This window comes from Sturnira hondurensis, unplaced genomic scaffold, assembly GCF_014824575.4.
Source record: "Sturnira hondurensis isolate 20B ecotype Veracruz unplaced genomic scaffold, ASM1482457v3 Scaffold0021143, whole genome shotgun sequence".
Classification (NCBI taxonomy): domain Eukaryota; kingdom Metazoa; phylum Chordata; class Mammalia; order Chiroptera; family Phyllostomidae; genus Sturnira; species Sturnira hondurensis.
In genome coordinates, this window is record NW_028093774.1 from 28417260 (window position 1) to 28438662 (window position 21403).

The 21403-nt window shown below is 40.0% G+C and overlaps 2 protein-coding genes across 3 annotated transcripts in view; one reads left to right on the forward strand and one right to left on the reverse strand.

Moving 5' to 3' along the window:
* MTHFD1 (methylenetetrahydrofolate dehydrogenase, cyclohydrolase and formyltetrahydrofolate synthetase 1) overlaps positions 1 to 13769 on the reverse strand; it is a 58265-nt gene extending 44496 nt beyond the window's left edge. Inside the window, exons 1-2 of one of the 2 annotated variants that reach the window (XM_037031742.1) lie at positions 13303 to 13769; positions 713 to 797 (exon numbers count right to left, since the gene is read on the reverse strand). In XM_037031742.1, the coding sequence (XP_036887637.1) occupies positions 713 to 797; positions 13303 to 13343 (126 nt within the window). In that variant the 5' untranslated portion in view covers positions 13344 to 13769. The remainder of the gene's footprint in view (positions 1 to 712; positions 798 to 13302) is intronic. The other variant, XM_037031743.1, reaches the window with a different exon arrangement.
* LOC118976950 (coiled-coil domain-containing protein 170-like) overlaps positions 13489 to 21403 on the forward strand; it is a 34797-nt gene continuing 26882 nt past the window's right edge. The window contains exon 1 of the mRNA XM_037031747.1: positions 13489 to 13564. The gene's annotated coding sequence lies outside the window, so the exon portion shown is untranslated. The remainder of the gene's footprint in view (positions 13565 to 21403) is intronic.

Sequence of the window (21403 nt, forward strand, 5' to 3'; positions counted from 1 at the left end):
GTTTTCGGGTTTGATACCTGTTCAGGGCACATACAAGAATGGACCAATGAATGCATCAATAAATGGAACAATGAATAGATGTTTTTCTATCTCTCAAATCCATAAGTAAATTAAAAAAAAAATGTTTAAAAAGCCTTCCCTTTTACAACTATACATCTTTATGAGGCCAGATTTTCTTCATATATTATACCACACTAGCACACAGCAAGGGATTGAGTGCAGATGCAGATGGAAATCCAGCTGCCTTCGCCCCTCTTCTCACTCAATCTTCTTAACTAACAGTTATTTTCTCATAAAAGTGTTACTTATGTTAACATAATTTTACTATTGGCACTTTTACATGCATAAATATTTTTAAACTTCTTAAGTTTTAATTTCTAATGCAGTAAATATCAATGGATAAATCCATACGAACAAAAGCTCCTTAAGGCCTTAAATTTTTTTAAAGCACGAATGGACCCTAAGACAAAAATTGTAAGAGATGCTGGACTAGGGGAAGAACACCCACGGAGAATAGGAGAGGACCAGGATACGCCAACATTCAGAAGCTGAGCCGAAGAGGAACCTGCAAGGGGAAACTGCAAAGGTGTGAGGTTTCACAGAAGCCAAAAAAAATAAATAAATAACGGGAAGAGACGGAACTGCTTGTTGTCTCCAGTGCTACTTGAGGACGGGGAAGGCAGGCGTTAGTGGAAACACGCCATCATAATACCTGTAATATTGCCAGGCCAGGTGTGAAACCAGGTACTTGTTCCTTTATCTGAGTGACCTGGTTCTTCAGTCGCTGCCTTATTTGCCTAGAGAAAATGGAAAAGTTGTGGTTAACACAATGTTTCAAGTACAAAAAGTAATGTGGATTATTAGATATATTTCTCTTAAATTAAAAACAACTTCACTGAATAATCATTATCTGGTATAATATGTACTACTGCCCATCAACATTCCAGCTTCAGGCAGACAAGGGCCTTTTCTAACTCCCACCGACCCTGTCTGGGCCAGTGCCGGTGGGGGTAGTTACTTTAAAACCCATTAGTTGACAGCATTTGAAGTCATACAGCGAACAAATGAAAACTGTGCCCCACACTTCTGGGAGGCTGCTAATCCTTATCTTTTTTATCATTTCCACTCTCCAAGGACTATATGAAAAAACATTTTGCAGGAAGGAACTTGAGCTCACACCCACTCAACCTACCACAGTATGATAATCACAGGGTATCCACACAAGGCTGAATGATAATAAATCCCACTCCAAATTCAATATAAATTTACAAATTATATTCTAACTTAAAAAAGAATTTAACACAAGGTTAAAAGTATAAGCTGTCATAAAAAAACAATGATAAATCAACTTATTAACTATAACTTCTCAACAACAGGATATCAAGTTTATTAAATATATCCATAAATAAATATTCAAAATAGTCCTTGTCCAGTTATGGCGCAGTCGCAAACATGAATGGGATCTGTCTCTCTTGAAGGATTAATTTTTCATTTGCTTTTCTTTACCTTCACCAAGTACTGCATACATGGACACTTGCAAGCATGACCTCACTCATTCATTTGGTTACTCCCTTCTCCAATTCACCACACTTTACAAACTGACATAAAAAGACATAGGAATCACAAGAAATAGGTTATTTGGATTAGCCGAGTAAATGTTAAGAATGTTGGATGATACAAGAAATCATACCTAAGACTTCAAAATTTTATTTCTAGCTAATGACCTTTTTACGAGTCAATACCCTATACAATAATAGAGGTCAAAAGAAGATTTAATAGGCCATTGGATGTCCTTTCACTGGGGTTTGACCTGAACAGAGGCCACAAAATTCTGCTTTGACCCAAAAGAACAGGAAACAGTGGGAGCTGCCAGGTTTTCACTAGGCTGATACTGAAATTCACCAGCAATTCCAGCTTCAACTGGTTCTCCTGCATGACAATCATATGTGGTGGCCTAGCACAGAAGGCCCCTCCCAGGGACCAAGTTTCCAACTCCACTCTCTCTTCCCTCCAACCATTATACTCACACAAAGTCCTGGGCAAGGATTTCTACCTGTTCTCCTTAGCCCTCCCTGACCCAAGCAAAACTCATGAGGGAAAAACAGAACAAACCCCAACCATTCTTAGGACAATAACAAGAACCAACAGTGAAAACGGATGAACACATGTGAGGCTCTCAATAACCCTGAGAGGTGGGCAAGGGAAAAGAAACTTTCTTCTTGTTCACAGTTGCAGACAGAGGCTCTAAGCAGGGATGTGGCTTTCCTAGGGCCAATTCAATTAGTAGCGGAAAGAACAGCTCTGAGTGGGAGGAGGAGGTCCACGGGGAAGAAGCAATCACCAGATCAGGCAGACTGTCTGCACCTGAAAGTGATGAGAAGCCATTAGAAGGTTTTGAACAGGGCTGACGTGATCAGACTTACATTTTTAAAGGGTTATTCTGGCTGGTGAGTAATTATTCTGCAGACTGTAGAGAGAAAGGTGAGAATCGGGGACACCAGTCAGATGTCACTGCAATCACAAAAAGCCAGGCCTGGGTGATGGTGGGGTGGATTATGGTATCAATGCGGGCTGGCAAGAAGTGGTTGGATTGTAGACATAGGGACCTGAATCACAGAGAAAAACGCCAGAGCTACTGATGACTCTGAGGGGTTGGGGTGGTGAGATGGAGCTAGAAAGACTGACGACTACAAATATTTTAAGGCAAAGAGCAGGTTCCATGCTGAGACGTGCATTTATTTATCAAATCTTACACAGATTCTAGAATAAGTTAAGAATTTGAGAACTGAAGAAGAAAGTCTAGGGAAAATTAAAAATAATACTTACACCCAGCAGGTAGCAAGCTACGGGAACCAGGTACTACAAGGTGGTATAGGCGGAAAATGCATTAGCCCAGTAGGAGATCAAAGAACAAAATGTTCTGTATTTTGTATGCAAAAAGTTAAATGGGTCTCAGTTTGCAATTTCTTTTTCTAAAAAAGGTTAAAGCTTGAGATCAGTTACACGGACTTCTTTAAACTTTTCCTAAGAAGCAGGACTGTTTTCGAAGCTGCATTAGCAGGGATAGTTTCCCAACTAGAAAGATTTATTTGAAAGCTAACATTTAGGTCTTGTGACGAGACATGACCAGAATAGCAATGAGACATTTAAAAATGCACATAAACCGCCATCAGCAAGAACCAACTCGACAGCCCAGGACTCTAGAGCAACAAGTGGAAAGTTTTCAGCTCTGGTGAGAACACACGTGCACGCATGCGCACACACACACACAACAACCACATACACACAAGCCAGTGGTTAATTAGGTCTCCATAAGTCCCTTAAAAAAAAGTCTCTCTTGCCTTCTTTTCTGGGTGGGCCACTAACTATAGAATCTTAAAATGAAAATTGGAATGAAGAAAGCCAAGTCTCAGGTGTGGCTGAAGAAACTAGAAAATAGGACTGTGGAGAGAAAAGTTAACACTCCCTCGTCTGTCTTTATGTTGGGGTCACAGAGCTGTGATAAATTAAGCGGTGGAAAGTGCCTTAATTTTTATAGTTCATTACTATAAGAAAACTTAAATGCTATAATAAAAGAACTTCCTAATCATTGAAACCTCCTAAATGAACAGACACTTCCTTGACTTGCAGATGTCTCCCATTTCTATCCACAGCCCATGAGCTACACACCATCTTGGTACAGATTCTGGGGACAAAGTGAGGCAGAAAGAGGCACTTGGAGAAACACTCCTGATCCCTGAATAGAAGTACAGGTGCTGAAATCATACAGTCTTCGTCAACATTCTCTAAAACCTAAGGGAAGACAACATATCTTGGGCTCAATGTGGGAGACATCAGTATCAGAGTGTCTGACAATGAATGCAGTAAGACAAATAAATCATTAAAATTTCTCTGGTCATGACCGGCAGACAGTGAAATAGCCACAGCCAATTCAATATGAAGAGACACCAATGCAGTTTTAACAAAGTTACTACCGGCATCTAGTGGCCAAATGGCAGGGCTGCAACTCAGTATCTTTTCGTTCACAGGACACCCCCCTCACAACAAAGAATTTTCCAGCCCAAATGTTCATAGTGCCCAAGGTTGAGAAACCCTGCTACTGGCCCATAAAATACAATTTGGGGGTTACCTTTTCTAAGGGGCAAAAGTCAAAGTGGAAACCTTTTATCTCAACCTGTCAATATGTGTTGGAATCTATTTGGACAAGAGTCCATTACTGTCTGTTTTCTCCAAGTTCACATTTCCTAAACACAGCTGTTTAGGAAAAGAGCCTGGTTATTAAAAGTCAAAGGGGCCCATCTGTGAGGAATCACAGCTCCTCCAAAGAGTCCTAGTCAGAGGACCCCGAACCCTCCTCAACGGCCGCCCAAATCTCTTTTGCCCAAAGTCTTGTACAATTATTCCTGAAAGTCCAGTACAAATTCCAACTCATTCTGTTTAACACAATGGCTCATTTTCAAATTCTGAACATTCTGTGACAGAGGAAAAAAAAGCATTCCTAAAATATAACTTAACAAGGACATCTGAACAGAAGCTATAGGTAGAAGAAGGCAGTAAAGGATGTTTAGCTACATGGCTAAGAAATCTACGTGAAAAGAAAGCTCTGCCTGAGTCAACAAACGCTGAAGGCTGGAGTGATCCCCAAGTGATTCTCACGAGGTCCACGGGGCATGCCTTCGGGAAGTGATCAGAGAAAGACCAAGAACATTCACCTTCAACAAGAACACAGATTTCTTGTTTTCCACCCCCAAGGTGGAGATTATTGTCACAAGATTTTAACAATGCAGTACAACAGAAAGGTCTTATTTTATTTGCTTTATTTTCATTTCGCTCATTTGTTGTTTTGATTTGTTCATTACAGCTTTTATACTATTAAAAATATTTCACATTTTCTGCAAAACTTAACGTGTAGTTTCTTGTAAAAACAATTGAGGTCACCTGGTGTTCCAAGAAATACCTGAATTTCACATTCCTATTCAGTAAAGTCAAATTAAAAGACTAAATTATTTTCCTGTTGAAATGGATTACTTTCACTGAACGTAATATAATAGCAAAAGCTACTATATCAGTATACGAAAAATCAAAACTAATATCAGTACTTTCCTGAAGTTTAAGTATAAAATATGTAAAATAAGAATTATTATAATTGCTGCGAACCAGACGATCGCGGTTCGATTCCCAGTCAGGGCACATTCCTGGGTTGCAGGCCAGTTCCCAGCAGGGGACTCACAAGAAGCAACCATACATTGATATTTCTCTCCTCTCCTTCCTTTCCCCTCTAAAGATAAATAAATAAAATCTTTTTAAAAAAATAAAAAAAAGATTATTATAATTGCCCTGGCCAGGTTGGTTATGGCATTGCCCCATACACCAGAAGATTGTGGGTTTGATCACTGGTCCCTGGTCAGGGCGCACACAGGAGGCAACCGATGGATGTTTCTCGGTCACATGGATGTTTCCTTCTCTCCCTCTGCCCCTTCCTCTCTTTCTAAAATCAATGGATACGTCCTCAGGTAAGGATTTAAAAAAACAGATCTGTAAACCCAACAAAACATGTAAGTAGATATGGCCTCAGGCCATCATCTGATGCCCTTCAGCTGACAGGAAGAAAATGAACATGACAAGGTCTTCTCAAGGATGAGGATCTGCCAGCGAGGGCCCAACACCGGAATGAGCCTCACCATTTCTGGACTGCCTAACCCCAGATTCGGCCACCAGAGCGCCTTCCGGCCCCAGGCCCCGAGCAGGTCCCTGATCATCACCCAAGAGGAACAGGGAAAGAATGTGGAAGGCTGGGGAACTCCACCTGGAAAGAAAGAGCAGGCCAAGAGCTCTTCTTACCTGAGAAAAGCCTCACAAAGGCCTGGCCTTTCTTGCTTTCAGAAATAAGTAAGGAAAATCTTGGGTAGAGGGGGCTTCGGTCTAAAAGGCTGCTTACTAAATAAGTAGGAACTAGTATTTCAGCACCAAAATCCAAATGAAAGATCATTTATCACGTGAAGTCATGCAAGACAGTGAAGAGAAATTCATGACAGGCTCTGAAAAAAACCTTCACGAAAATGTTCTCTGTTTCCCGATACTCACCCAGCACGGGCAAACCCAAGGCTGTACCTCACCTGCTCAGGTGTGAGGGGAAGAACTTTTTTCATCAAGGAAAAAAAAACGCTGAGCTAACAAAGGAGGAAGGTTCGACCCGACCCCAACCAGTCAAAACTGGACTGTAAACTCGAAAATGACTTTCCGGTTGGTTCATTCATCTCCTGACAGGGAGAGCCAAGGTCAGTGGGTCACACTTTGAAATTACCTTTAGCAAGGAAGTGACGAGCCCTTGTGAGGAAGGAAACTATAGTGCCAGGTTTTTACCACCAGCCTTGTAATTCTCGTTCAAGTCACTTTCCTTCTGGCCACAGTTTCGTAAACTGCACAACGGAGGGAGGTGTGGTCTGCGTGGCTGAGGCATCCTGACTGTTAACCACCCATTCCTGTAAGATCAAAGATTTACAGACTGCCAGGAGCTCCCTTTTGGGAAATTGCCGAAGGGAGCCAACTGCACAGTGCAGGGGCGCTGGGGGCTTTTTGCACTATGGACCCAATGTCAGAGGATACGGTCCTAAACACAGGAACACACAGGCTCATTCACAGAGCCTTAACACACAGTTAATCCCCCTGGCAGCATCAGGTCAACACTGTTACTATCACCCGCACACTGTAAAAGAGGAAAGGAAGGCTGACTAAACTGCCCAGGGCCACATAAGGCCCAGAGCCAATGGGGGAAAGGGGAGACTTTTCCCTAAACTCCAGAGATGCTCCTCCAAGCCAGGCCAGCATGACCTCCCTTCTTCCAGAGGATTCTTCATGCAAATGGGGATATCACAGAGGACCACACATCCTTGCTGAAAGGCCCACTGTCCAAATCACAAACTGCCTGATCCTCACCCTCCTGATGGACAAAGACATTTATTCTCAGACCATATTTTCAGTTAGGATTTCGGCTGGTGCCAAAGCCACAGTAGATGGCTCCCAGCTCTGGGCTCTGCCACACCCCAGCTAAAGCACTCCCAACAGCCTGGCTGGGCAGCCTTTCTAAGACCTAACAGAAGGTCCCACCTCTCAGGAACTCCCAGCTGCTCTCCTGCACAGGTTCCCAGAGTGAAGCCAGCTTTGACATCCAAGGTTCCATGTCACTTCTGAAGGGCCTGCACTTTGGAGTTCATCACAGGCAAATCTTTTTAAGCACAAAAAGGCCTACAGGTATTTCACCTATAGGACAAAGTAAAAAGCTTAGCAACACTCAGTAGCCCTTCACTGTGATGAGCAAATTCTTTTTTCTTTTATAGGAAGACAATTTTTTTTTTATGTTTAGAGGGGGAAGAGAAGGAGAGAGGGAGAGAAATATCAATGTATGGTTGCCTCTCGTGCATTCCCCGCTGGGAACTGGACTGCAACCCAGGCATGTGCCCTGATTGGGAACTGAACCGTGATCCTTTGGTTTGCAGGCCCACGCTCAATCCATTGAGCTACAGCAGCCAGGACTGATGAGCAAATTCTTTACATGAAAATAGTTCTGGTCCTGCAGCAAAACATATAGCCATGGTTTCATTTTTATCTTTAGGATGAAAGATAGGATGTCAGTAGGATGAATTCCAATTCTAAGGCTCAAGGTTATAAATCCGCTACCAAAGATACAGGCTGCGATAAACATAAGTACCACATGTTTATTCAACACGTATTTTCCAAGCACCTGTTTATGAAAACCTTCTATGTGCCATGGGCTGTGTTAAATGCTTTACAAGTAATAACTCATTCAATTTAACAACCTTATGAACTAGGTGCCATACTACTCCAACACACATGAGAAAACTAAGGGGCCAAGAGGTAAACTAAGTCACCCAGTGGTCCATGGAGGAGGCAGCAGCACTGCGTCTAGCTCTGGGGATACCATCCACAGGAAGCTCACAACGGGTCCAACTTGCTCTGCTGAACCCACAAAACCTCCGAGTACAGTGGCCTTCCCCGCAGCAAACCACCTATTTCTTTACAGCTGGTCCTTCCAGAAAAAAGACCGGAGAAAAACGTCATCAATGGAGAGAGCGGACTCAAGTAGAGCCAAGAGAAGGGAAGGTAAAACGAATCACACAAAATGTAGCAGGACTCACTATGAAACGTACACAGATAAGTACTGCAGTTTCTAGTCTAAAAACCGAATCAGAGTCATTTTTCTAACACTGTCCGATGTATATGCCTTTGCATAATCTCTCTAGAGACACCCCCCTTAAGCCAGGGTGGGCTTGCACCATCCACATCAGTTCACCTCACTCAGTCGCTCCACTCAGAATCGGCTTCCCAGAGCCATCACAGTTGACCCCAAGACAGTGGATTAATAATTAGTGAGGTCGCAGTTCATGGCACAGGCTATTTTGGGTCAAGAATCCTCTTCCCCACTACATTGACAGGCTCACAGCCCAACCTTCAAATCTTGCCTGCAAATCGCTTATTTGTAATGAGTATGAGCTTCACTCCCATATTTAAAAATAGCAACTCCAATGCCCCAGAAATCTGTCCCTCTTCTCTACTCTGATTTTCTCTTTCATACTTCCTACCCCCTCACGTTCTTTTTTACCTTTTTTATTGTCTATTTCTACCCATCGGTATGCAAACTACATGAGGGTATGGATGTGGGATGTTTTGTTCACTGGTACAGTCTCATGGCTTTGAAGAGTGCCTAGCATGCAATGCAGGAGGAACACAGATACTTGTTCAGTGAGTATCCAAAAAAGATGCACACTTGTACTTGTCTCTCATTCTCAGACCTCCCTTAATGGTCAAATTCAGGCTGCAACCTTGGATCTCTGAGTTAGGGAGGAACAGGGATTTTTCTCCCAAAGAGGGATAATCTGACAACTGGACACAGCATTCTCATAGGGTGGGATGGGCAGGCACGGACCCTAGAGTGATGAACTTTTTGTCTAGTCTTAGCTACCAGGGAGAATAATGCAAGTAAACAAAAGTTAAGGATGGCCTTCTCAGCAGAGTGGGAAGCATGGCAGTAAGAAGAATGCTGTAAAGGAAAAAGATAAGTTTATGAACGTCCTTCAATTGTAGCAAAGTGGTAAGTGTCCAACAAAGTAAAACACACCATGCACCCTGTGAAGACCTTGGGCCTCGCTGAGCCTCTGCCATTATTAACCAGCCTAGAAACCCCTATGGCCAAATACCATCACATTTTTTTCCTCAACTATCCTTAACTGCAGGATGGGATGTGGGGAGTAGATCAGATTTTGGAGAAATTCTGCCTGTGGAACCCCTGACTTTCCCTACCTTTCCTCCCTCCAAGGAAGAGATTTTACAATTCAAACACTGTATCAGGGAAGCAACTGCCCAGGGCACTTGAATACATGCAAATCTGTCCCCAAGACCCGACAACTGGTGGCAAGCAAGGAAGCTGACTTGCAAACTTGGAAATGAGGGATTCCTTCCCCAGATTCCTGGGTCCCTGGCTGCAATTTTCGAAGTTCGCTTACCTGTCCTCAAGACTATGCTTGGAGCAGGTATAGAAGGCAATGGAAAATATACAATTAAAAAAATAAATAAAATACTCCTAAACTAAAAAAAAAAAAAAAAAAAAAAGAATATCTTTGGCCTGGCAAGAGGAAAGGTGGAGACACCCTGCCCGAAGCCTCCACCTGTACAGGTGCCCAACCTACTCAAGGTGTAAAAACCACATTCCTGTTTGGGCTTCCCCTAGAGTCAGCTGCCTGCTGCGGCCTCAGCACAAGGAGCTGGGGACTGACTGCACTACCCCATAAGCCAGGCAGGCTGTCTCCCCCCTGCAGAGCTCCCCCTCTCTGAGGAACTGTAAGCACAACCAGCTCCCTAAGTCAAGCTCTCCATGAAAGTTGAGGTGCCCAGCTGTGGCAGTGTCTGAAAGAGCCATTTTATAAGTACATTAAAGAAAAATCTTCTGTACGTAAAAAGAGGCCTTAGTCTAAATGCTCCTTTATAAACTGTGTTAGTAGGAACTGATTGCTCAATCACGGGGCACAGTAAAAGGTTAGCTATGTCAATTAACTGAGCATTCTGAGAGAGGCCTTTCCAGTACCTGAAACAGTCTTGTCCAGAAAATGCTTTCAACACCTTTGGCCAAGTCACTGCCACATTGTTCTTCAATGATGAGTACTGGACTTATAGTTAAGGCTTTACATAAGTCTTTCTCAACCTTCAAGGTGCATTAGAGTCACAGAATGAGCTTTCATAAGGTTTTTAAAATACTGAGTCCAATGGCTTATTGCTAGCAATTCCAATTATTTTAATTAAATCAGTCTGGTGTAGGCACCAAGCATTAATACTTTTCAAAAGCTCCTTATGAGTGCAAGTTAGTAAAACTACATGCGAAAAGACGCAATTTCTACTAAAGCTAATCATACTGTGTGTCTTATTATTCCTCAATTCTACTCTTAGATACGGAACTAACAGAAACATATGCATTATACATTCAGCCAAGAGATATGTAAAAGAATGCCCACAGCAAGACTGTTCATAATCACCAAAAACTAGGCATCCAAACATCCACTGATGAGTGAATAGTGGCACATCCATACAGCAGAACACAGGGCAGCCATGAGAGTAAACTGACTACAACTACATGCAACGTGGAATCATCACAGAAACACCGTGTTGCCACAGAAGACTTTACACTGTGTGATGTCATTTCTATAAAGTTGAAGAACAGGTGACACTAGAAGTCAGTAGAGTGATCACCTTTATGGGGTGGTGACTGGGTGAGAGTGAGATGGGGGTCAATGTTATTGCTGATCTGGTGCTAGTTACACAGGTTTGTGAAAATAAAAGGAAAAGAATGAACAAAGAACAGCTCCCTAACAGATTTTAATGTGCAGCTAAAGTTGAGAGCCATTGAAATAAGTCTCAAGGCAGTTATCACTATCGAAAGATAATAAATCAATTAACCATGTATACATTAAATATAGTTGCCCTTGTACGACATGAGGACTCAGGGTACTGCCTCCCACAGTCATATATGCAAGCAAAACTTCTGCCTCTCCCCAAATTTAACTACAGTAGTCTCCCAGTACCCGAGGGGAATTGGTTCTAGGATCCCTCGTTCCCCGTGTGGCTTTCAAAATCCGAGGACGCTCAAGTCCCTTACTTGTAATGGCGTAGAACGGCACAGACAGTCGGACCTCTGCATCTACAATCTCCAGCCATAGATCAGAAATACTATTTTCGATCTGTAACTGATTGAATCCGGGGATGCGAAACCCGGGGAACTCGGAGATCTGACCATATCTTTATTGGCAAAAATCTACATATACAAGTAGACCTGCACAAGGGTAAGTAGACCTGACCCTTGTTGGTCAAGGATCAGCTATGATTACTAAATCATTAACATAGCTCATGCATATCAAACACTTATTGTGTGCCAGGAACCATTATAAATGCTCTTCAGTTAATAACTCATTTAATTCTCCAAACAACTCAATGGCCTAGGTAATATCTTTATTTTACATTTGAGGAAATCTGTGCACAGGAATGGATGTAAGTTAATTTGCTTTAAGCCCCACAACTAATAAGTACTGAAAGAAGGGTTACAGCTGTTGACAGGAATAGACATAAACAAAGCAATGCAGGTATTTGCCTTATGGAGCTTACAAACATATTTAACTTGCTTTCCACTCAATCGAAACATATGCACCTATTTTCAGTTGGCTGCCAAAAGGTAAAACTAAATTATCTCTTCACAAACCAGTCTTTCTAAAAGGAAGCTTTCATCAAGAAAAAGCCACTAGTTTCACTCATTAGATTCCACACATAAGTGAGGTCATATGGTATTTGTCTTTCTCTGCCTGGCTTATTTCACGTAGCATAATACTCTCCATGTCCATCCATGCATGCTGTCGCGAAGGGTGTGAGGTTCTTTCTCACAGCCGTGTAGTATAAGGGTACCAAAGCTTTGTTATCCACTCAGGAGAGGTTAGCCAAAAACGTATACACGTAGCCCATGGACATGGACAACAACATGGCAAAGGCCAGGGAACTGGGGCATGGGTTGGGTGGAGGAGGGCAAAGAGAGGGGGAAATGAGGGACATCTTGTAATAGTGTCAACAACTAAAAAAAGAAAAAAAACACTAGTAAGGTGAGGAGGTTTGAACATAAACACTAAGTGAAGGTCAAACAGAAACAAGGCATTCAGGAAACTACATGTTGGGAAGCAATTAGATGTAAGTATTGCGAGTTCTAGTGTAAAAGCCTGAGGTTTCTCCTCACCACTGTGAAAGTCACCACAATCTAATTTATATGTCACTTTCTTTTCCTTCCAGGACAATTATTTTGCCCCAAGGTGGGTTTTAGAGTCATTTGCACAACCAGTGACTCTATAATCCACTCAAAAACCTCTTACAAAATTAGGAGTTCATAAGATAATTACTGTTGCCAGCTACAGCAGTTACAAAATAACTGGTGAGGTTCAAGGTCCCAAGAGTAATCTGCCAAAGGGTATGGCAAAAGTAGGTTTACAGTTGCAAGTACACAACCACTTACTTATTCCTGTATTATTATTTATTGTATTGCTTTTTATAGGAAGAGCTGTAAACATACTTTGCTCTACCCTGTGTATTCTCCCCTTCTACTCTCATCTTTCCCCACTAGTCACCTCCTAGCCAAAAAGCAAAGGGGATTACTTCCTGGGAATAAGTTTGACAATCATATCCACTAGTTAGACATTTAGACTTCCTGTACGAGTAAAACAGGCAGAAGTCAAATGGAATAGGAAATATTGTCAAATGAGAAAGTAACTCTAGGACCAGGTCATGGAGATGGCTGTTAGAGGAGCATTAAAATGAAGGGAGAATCGGGCCCCGCCTGGCAAATGATGACTCTGTAGTGGGAAAAGGAGACTCTCGGGCACCCAGCTAATCTGTCTCTTCGCCTCCAAATTATAGGGGAAGGATGTAAACTGAGTTCTGACTCTCTCTTCTGGCAAAAATCACCAGCAGCTGCACTTTCGGGAGCACAGGCCTGGTAAGAGATCACTTCCCTGAAGCACTGCAGACAGAGGGTACCACCACCAGCAAATGCAGCTCGCGCCCAGAGCCCCTTTCTTCGGCTACAGATCTTCAGATGTGAAGGGCTCTGGACAATGTCCTCCCTAGCCACCAGGCCGTTCTGATTTTGCTCTACAAGTCTCCCTCCCTCAAAGAAAAAAAAAAGGTCCATGGACGACCTGCATAACCTGCACAGAGCCCTGGCCTTCAGCCCAGCACGCACTAACAACTACAGGTGCTTACGTGGAGACCTCCTTCCCGTTCAAGATTTCCGCCGGTGCCATGATCTTTACTAGTCCGTTACCCACGTTGGATACCGCCAAAATCGAGGTTCGCCTCCCTTTACTGTGGCGCGGGACAGCTAGACCCACGTGGTTACCGAGACTGCTTGTGGAGAGCTTGCTTCTGCGCCTGCGCCCCCTCCGCACCCGCACCCACCGCGGACAATGATGCGCGTGCGCAGTCCGGAAGAAGGTATTCTCTTTAAAGTGAGCCGGGTTGAGAGGTAGGGGTTCTGAAATGTGGCCTGAAGCTAAACTCCGTGGTGGACTAAAATGACTCAGTGGTGGATGACGTCGTTTCAGACCGCGCTTCGTTGTGGGGCGGGGAACCCGCTTAAGAGGGGTTGGGTCTCTGTTCCAGCCTATCGGGCGCGGAGGCGGAGGGGCAGTTTCGCGGGCGCGGGAGCCCCAGGGTAGGCCACACCTAACGTAAACTGGATGCCCAGGGACCTGCCGGGCGGACCGATCCTCCCCGTAGGGTGTGTGCGGGGGTGGGGGGTGCGGTACGGGAGACTGGGAACAGGGCTTGAGGACCTCAGGCAGCGGGGGTGTTTGGGAGCACTGGCTCTTGGAGTGGCCGGGTGTTACAAGTTAGGTTGCGGTCATCCAATACAGTTTGGAGATAAATTGTTCGGGTCTCTTAATGACCCCCCACCCCCACCCCCAGCTTTCTGACTTAATGACCTGTAAGCAAGTTGAAAGTGCAGAGTGCACGTGCAAATAAATAAATAACATTTATTACAAAATCCTATCACAATTTATTACAAAATTCTTACGAAAAGTTGCCGCCTCGTTATTATCACATTATCTTCACAGCACTTAACACTATCTAAAATGCTTTTATCTATTTAATACTTGTTGGCTGGTTTGTGTTTTTTTTTAAACCAGAATGGAACCTGCCTAAGAAACTTCCTCTTCTGTTCATATGCATTCCTGCTCTTTGTAGATGTAGTTTTGAAAAGCTAGTTTTAGAGGAAAAATATTTCTTATTTTCCTGGTTTAGGTTCTTTCAGTCTTATGACGGTCACTTAATATCTGCCTGTTTCAATAGGTGATAAAAATGAGACAGTTGTTCTCGACCCTAAAGTCACGCCTGTGTAGTTTTTAAAAAATATTTATGCCGAGGGTCCACTGTAAGACTAATTAAGTCAGATACCCTACCCCTTGGGGTAGGGTCAGGGTATCACTATTTTTTGGATTCTGATGTATTCAACACGTGCAGGCAGAGTTGACAACTACTAGATTAGATGATTCCTGAAGTATAATCCCAGTGATTCTGGTATTAGAAATGCATAATAGGGACATGCTTTCTCTGCCATAGAAGTATTTTCCTAAAATAGGATATTAGCTTTTCAGACCCAAAATATGAGTTTCACGTTTGCCAGAGTGGACACTTTCAAGTGGGATCACTTTCTTAAGAGTTCTTAAGTTCACTAATACTTGATAAAACCACTTTGTGTTTTCATTTAGTTAATTAGGGAAATAAAGACCACAGGTCTCACTATCACTTCAAGAGGCCCCCTTTTTCCCTTCTGTGGACCTCTGTGATGCAGTCCCCTAGCAACAGCGTCTCTGATGTGCAAACATTCTACCGCAAATCGTGCAGGGAAGCCGATGGTTTTGGACAATTCAGGTTTCGTCTGGGAATTGACCTTAGATTTGGAATTGTGCTTCCAAATCTCTTGTGCTTAATATGGTAAAAATTTATTTCTACTATATGAAGCATAGCAGACCTTTATCTTTGTAATTTCAAGTATTGATAAACCTTATGAGTGCATAAAAAAGACTAGAAGTGTACAGACCTAAAAATCACTAATTATGTCATATTTTTATATTTTTGCTTTAGTTTATACATTTTAATTCTATTTTTATAAGGTTAGTTTGGGAGAACAGTACTATCACCTGTATAAGTTAACTTAAGAAGTTATTAAGAAGTTTTTTTTTCCTGTTGGGTTCTTTGTTTAATCTGTCATTTTTGCACCTAGTATAGGATGATAGCAGAAATAGATCCTGCCCTTAGGTACCTTTAATGTAGCTGGAAAGATAAGATTTTTTACATAATGAATAATCAAAAGAAAAGTATAAATCATATACTTTAAGAGTTAGGTGGAGAGATTCTTACAGGAATCAAGGAAGGGGGCGGTTTTTCAAATTTATTAAATTTATTGGAGTAATATTGGTTAATAAAATTATATAGGTTTCACACATATAGTTCTATAATAATACATCATCTGGATGTTGTACTGTGTGTTCACCACCAGGAAGGAAGTGGTTCTCGAACTGATACTGCAGGTTCTATATGTTTATGTTTCTGAGGATATGCTTGGGCCCACACAGTAGCTTGTTTTGTAGAAGTAGGATGGATGAGACTCATTAAGCTCTATTTAACTGAGTACAAGATTCATAAAATGGTAAGGAAATAAAAGTGAAGGATAGAATTCTTAAGACCTTTGTCTCCAATACTTGTTCCAGGACTGAGGACCAGTTTATTTTCTCTTTTCACTCACTGAAACTTAAGTTGCTCTTTCTCTTCTTAGAAAAAGAATCAAAAGAGACTAGAGTCTCATTAGAAATATTTGCACTTTAATAATTGCCTTAAATATTAATAAATCTAGAATGAATTAATCTTGACATGGATTTTAGAGTGAAGAAAACAAGGCCTTCATGCTTTCTGTTCCATGTCAAGTCACACTGTCCTCATTTTTTCCTCCCCTTATGAAAATTCCTCTCATTCTGGGACTGTTCAATTTTCTGAGAGATACCACCTGTCAAAGGAAACACATACCCCACCTAGATGCAGGCCCTCAGGTACACAGTTTCTAAACATCAGTGCTGCCTCCCCCACCCAGAACACATTCCATGATCTTAAAAAAAAATCTCTAACTGCTTAATAAAACATACGGGTATGAATTTGGAAGATGTGGTTTTTCTATTGCTTTTATTTTCACTTTAAAAAGAAAAGATATTATATGGATTGAATGGGACAGGGATTTAAAGCAGTACTGAAGTTCTTGGGAAATTGAATTTATAAAAATTACAATGTGCAATTCCATTTTATTTTCTTCTGAGGCAAAAGCACTATGAGCTGTCACATGCTACATCTTTAACACATTAGACTTCAATTAGCATTAGATAAATTGAGAAACTGAAAATGAAGGAAACTTGTAAGTTAAGTATCTAAAGATATGATTCACAAGTTGTGTTTAAGTATGATATTATGAGTGCACGCATGTATATTAGGCTGTTTCAACAAGTTACAATATAAATAGTGTTTTGATTCAAGAAGTGTTTGATTCAAATAGTGTTTCAAGACAAAAAAAGAAAAATGTTTCATGATCTCACTCGTAAAAATTAAGACAGATTCGCAGAAGCACAGAGCAGAACGGCGGTTTTCAGAGGCAGAAAGGAGAGAGATGGGGAGATGTCGGTAGAAGGGGGCAGTTTTAGTTGTGCGAGGTGAGTAAGTTCTGGAGATCTAATGTGGAGCAATGTGACTGTAGTTACCAATATCGTATTTTATACTTGAAATTTGCTAAGAGAATAGATTTTAAGTGTTACCACAAATAAGACAGGAAGAATAAAAGAAAATGGTAACTGTGAGGTGATAGATATGTTCATTAGCTTGGCTATGAGGATTATTTCATCATATATATATATATATATATATAAACATCATCACACACTTTATGTGTAATTTTTATTTTTATTTATTTATTTTTTTAAAAAAGATTTTATTTATTTATTTATTTATCTTTAGATGGGAAGGAGAGGGAGAGAAACATCAATGTATGGTTGCCTTTCGTGCATCCCCTGCTGGGAGTTGGCCTGCAGGGAACCAGTCTGCAACCCAGGCATCTGCCCTGACTGGGAATCGAACCGCGATCCTCTGGTTCGCAGGCCCGTGCTCAATCCACTGAGCTACACCAGCCAGGGCTTAATTTTTATTTTTAATTATACTCAGTAAACATGGGGAAAAAATAAATGATACAATGCAAAGGGACAGTGCTCCATCTCTAGTGGTTGAACTGCTTTCAAGTACATAAATCTCATGAATCCCTCCAGAAATTTTTTTTTACACCTCCAGAAAGTTTTAAAGTTATTTTGCCATTTTTCACATTATATGCTAAGAACATGATAAAAATACAATGTAATATTAGTACACTATAAAATTAGAAATTTTACATTAAAGTAATTATAATCTTATTTTCAACATGTGTTCATTTAACTATGAACTTTATTTTAAATCAACTATAAAACAATCAACTGTAAAAACTCCAGTTTTTATTGGGACTAATATATATTAAAACCCAAATTGAATTATAAGTTGAATTGAATTGAGTTGAATACAGCACCATAAAATTGCTCGTGTCATCCTGGCATTGGGACAGGCCCTGGAGCCTCCGCTATTGAGCAGGAGCCTTTTTGGTTACTGGGCTGTGTGGTGAGAGGTGGGGGTGTTAAGGCAGCTGCTCTTATAAGCCTGCAGGAAAGTAGTATTTGACCATCCCGGACCATTCTTTTTCCTTTTAAGAAATAACTGTTCTGAACTAAGTGTATAGGCTTTACATCTTTATATTTAACACTTGTTGTTTTGGGCATTTAAAAATTTACATAAATGATATTCTACTACACATAACTTTCTGCCTTTCCGTTTGCATTCAGTCTTATGTTTCTGAGAGTTCTTCTTTCTGATTCACATAAATTGAGTCTGTGCATGTTAACTGCTACATAGAATTCCATTACAATTATATTAATATATCACCATTTTTATACATTTTAATTTTGCAGTTTTATGCATTTTCATTTTTCTCATATAAGTGAGATTCTTATATAAAGTCTATTCAGCATGCCTCCTTGTCCATATCTTCTGAACTATGAAATAAGAAAAGTTTTCAAGCTGTATTTGAAAAAACTTATCTAGAAAAATAAATTACAGGTTGATTATTTCTCATTTTTATAAATTACATGTCTCATTTGCTATAATTATATTTTTTCTTTTTACTTTGGTGTTTGGAGTCTTAGCAATATTGTGTATACAAAATAAGATATTTAGCACATTTTAGTCAATTTATTATTGTTTTAGAACTCAGGCAAACTCCAGTTAATCATACTTAGTTCATTGTACATGATCATTCTTTTGTGCAGGCCCCTCTCACTTTATTTTTTCTCCATTTTCTCCATTCTCTTTTACCTCAGGCTGTTTTGATATATGTCTTTGAATATATATACATCTTCTAAAAATATGTAGTTTTATGTATGATTTTTTAAAATATAAATAGAAAAGAACTATAAAATATATACATACAGGTTAAATAATAAAACAAATACCTGTGACCCAACCCCCCCATCTAGTTTCATACATTGCCAGTACCTTACAAGTCTTCTGTGTGGCCCTTCCTGACTGAACACTGCCTCCCACCGAAACTTCAAAATAGTAGATATTTTTTAAAGATTTTACTTATTTTATTTTTAGAGAGAGGGCAAGGGAAAGAGAAAGAGAGGGAAAGAAACATCAATGTGTGGCTGCCTCTCATGCACCCCCTACTGGAGACATGGCCCACAACCCAGGCATGTGTTCTGACTGGGAATCAACCCAGCAACCCTTTGGTTTGCAGGCCAGTGCTCAATTCACTGAGCCACACCAGCCAGGGCTGAAATAGTAGATACTTTGGGTTTTGTGTTAATCATGCTCTTGCTTCTCTTCCTAGTTCTATCACCCATATATGTTTCCATCACCAATGTTAATTTATGTTTTAAAAGCTTATATGAATAAAAAAAGATCATAATACAAAAAAGTTTGTATGAATTTGAACTATACTGTTTTTATTCTTTTATGACTTGCTGCTTTTTGCTTAGTGATATTTGTGTTGGTGTTAATAATTTTTATTATTTTGTATTTTTATTATTTCAATTTCTATTGTATGAATATACCATATCATTGTTTTCAGTTTTTTCTTTTTCAAATAATGATGATAATCCTTGCTTTTAACTGGAAAGGTTCATTCATTTGTATGTATTGGCGTTACTGGTTATTGTATGTATTTCTTCCATCATATTCTATTTGTCCCATTTTTTTTCTGTTTCCTTCCTCCCCCCCAGTATGCTAAAAACTGATTATGTTTTTGGTTTGTTGTGTTGTATTTGTTTTATCTTTCTCATTTCATATTTTCCTTTTCTAATAGTTTAGAAGTTACATGCTAAATGGCTATTGGTTTAGTTGTTATATCAATCATTTTAAAATAAAAACTAACTTAACTGAGATCTTCATTACTCCTGAGAAATCTGAAAATTTTATAGTGCTTTACACTGTTTTTCTCCCCTCAGTGTTTATGTTTGTTTGTTTATATCCTGCATTGGTTCTGTCCCTTATTTTCAATCCTATGAATCAGGTTCTTAAAATTAAGTTATGCTTAATTAAATATACCCACATATTTACTATTAATTTTGTTGTCTGTTCTTCCTAATATTTCAGACTTTGTCAGTTCATTTGCTTTCTATAAGAAATATATTCTTTAGAATTTTCTTTTTTTATTTATTTTGTTTTTAACAATCTAAACAACTGAGCTACCTGGCCAGGACTAGGATTTTCTTAAATGAGGGCATATTGGTGGTAAATTCAGTTTTTGTTTGTCTATAATATCTTTATTCTACTCTTAATCTAAAACCATAATTTCATTCAGTATAAAATTATAGTTGACAGCTACCATATCTCCTCAATTTGAAGAAACACTATTTTTTTAATGCACCATTATGAAATTTAAATGTTTCTGGCTAAACTATCCACAACATGAAGTGGCATCATCAACTTTTAGATGTACCCCCATGGCAGAGACATGAAAATTTGTGGCCTTAGAGTCAATGAAATATGATCTATTTTTCTTAGAATATTATAGATATCATTCTGTTTTTTTCTAGCTTGTTACTGTCGAGAAGTCATTCAGCAATCAAATAGCTATTCTTTTGTCTGTCCTTTTTATTGTCTGCTTTTTAGACGTCTAAACTGCAGTTTCATTGTAAGTGTGTACATAAATAATGCTTTTTTTTACTCTTCTTGGGATTTGCTAGCCCACTTATATTGGTGTCTTTAACAATTCTGTCTGGTTCTCAGGCATTCTTTATTTACATATTGCCTCCACCCCATTGTCTAAATTATAGCCTTCTTGGATTCCAATTAGACATATGATAGACTTCTTATTTTAGTCTGCGTGCCTTAAACTCTCTCACATTCGTCATTTATTTTTTCCAAGTGTTGTCTTCTTGATAATTTCTTCATATTTATCTTTATCTCTTAATTTTTATTTACTGATTTTAAAGGAAGGAGGAGAGAGAGAGAATAAATGCACTTTATGCATTCCTTGGTCGCTTCTTGTATGTGTCGTGACTGGGGATCAAACCTGTAACCTTGGTGCCTGGGGACAATGCTCTAACCAACTGAGTATCCTGCCAGGACTTCATACTTATCTTTAAGATTAACTTATTCTTTAGACTTTGATTTAACTTTTAAATTAAAGTGTTTACACTTATTATTTCCAGAAGCCTTATTTGGTTTTCTAATATGTTCATTCTTTGGTCTCCTGTGACTTATATTTTCAAATATAAGTCAGAACATAAAACAGAACTTATGTTCTGTTTTATTTCTTTAAACATTTATGTGGTCATTTGTATTCTCATGTGCAAGTCTTTGTTCCTATTATCTTGGAAGGCATAACATTCTAAAACCTGGTAACTGTAGAAAAGTATTTTTCTCTAGTCCATTGAGGACCATGTGATACATTCATGTGCTTCTTAGAGATTTAGTTTAATACTTTGTTTTTGTTTCATTTGAATCATGTACATTTTGTTCTTGCCAAAAGTTATACTAGTCAAGCCCTGACTGGTGTAGCTCAGCAGATTGAGCGTGGGCCTGTGAAGCAAAGGGTTGTGGGTTTGATTCCCAGTCAGGGCACATGCCTGGGTTGCAGGCCAGGTCCCCAATAGGGGACACATGAGAGGCAACCACACATTGATGTTTCTCTCCCACTCTTTCTCCTTCCCTTCCCCTCTCTAGAAATAAATAAATATTT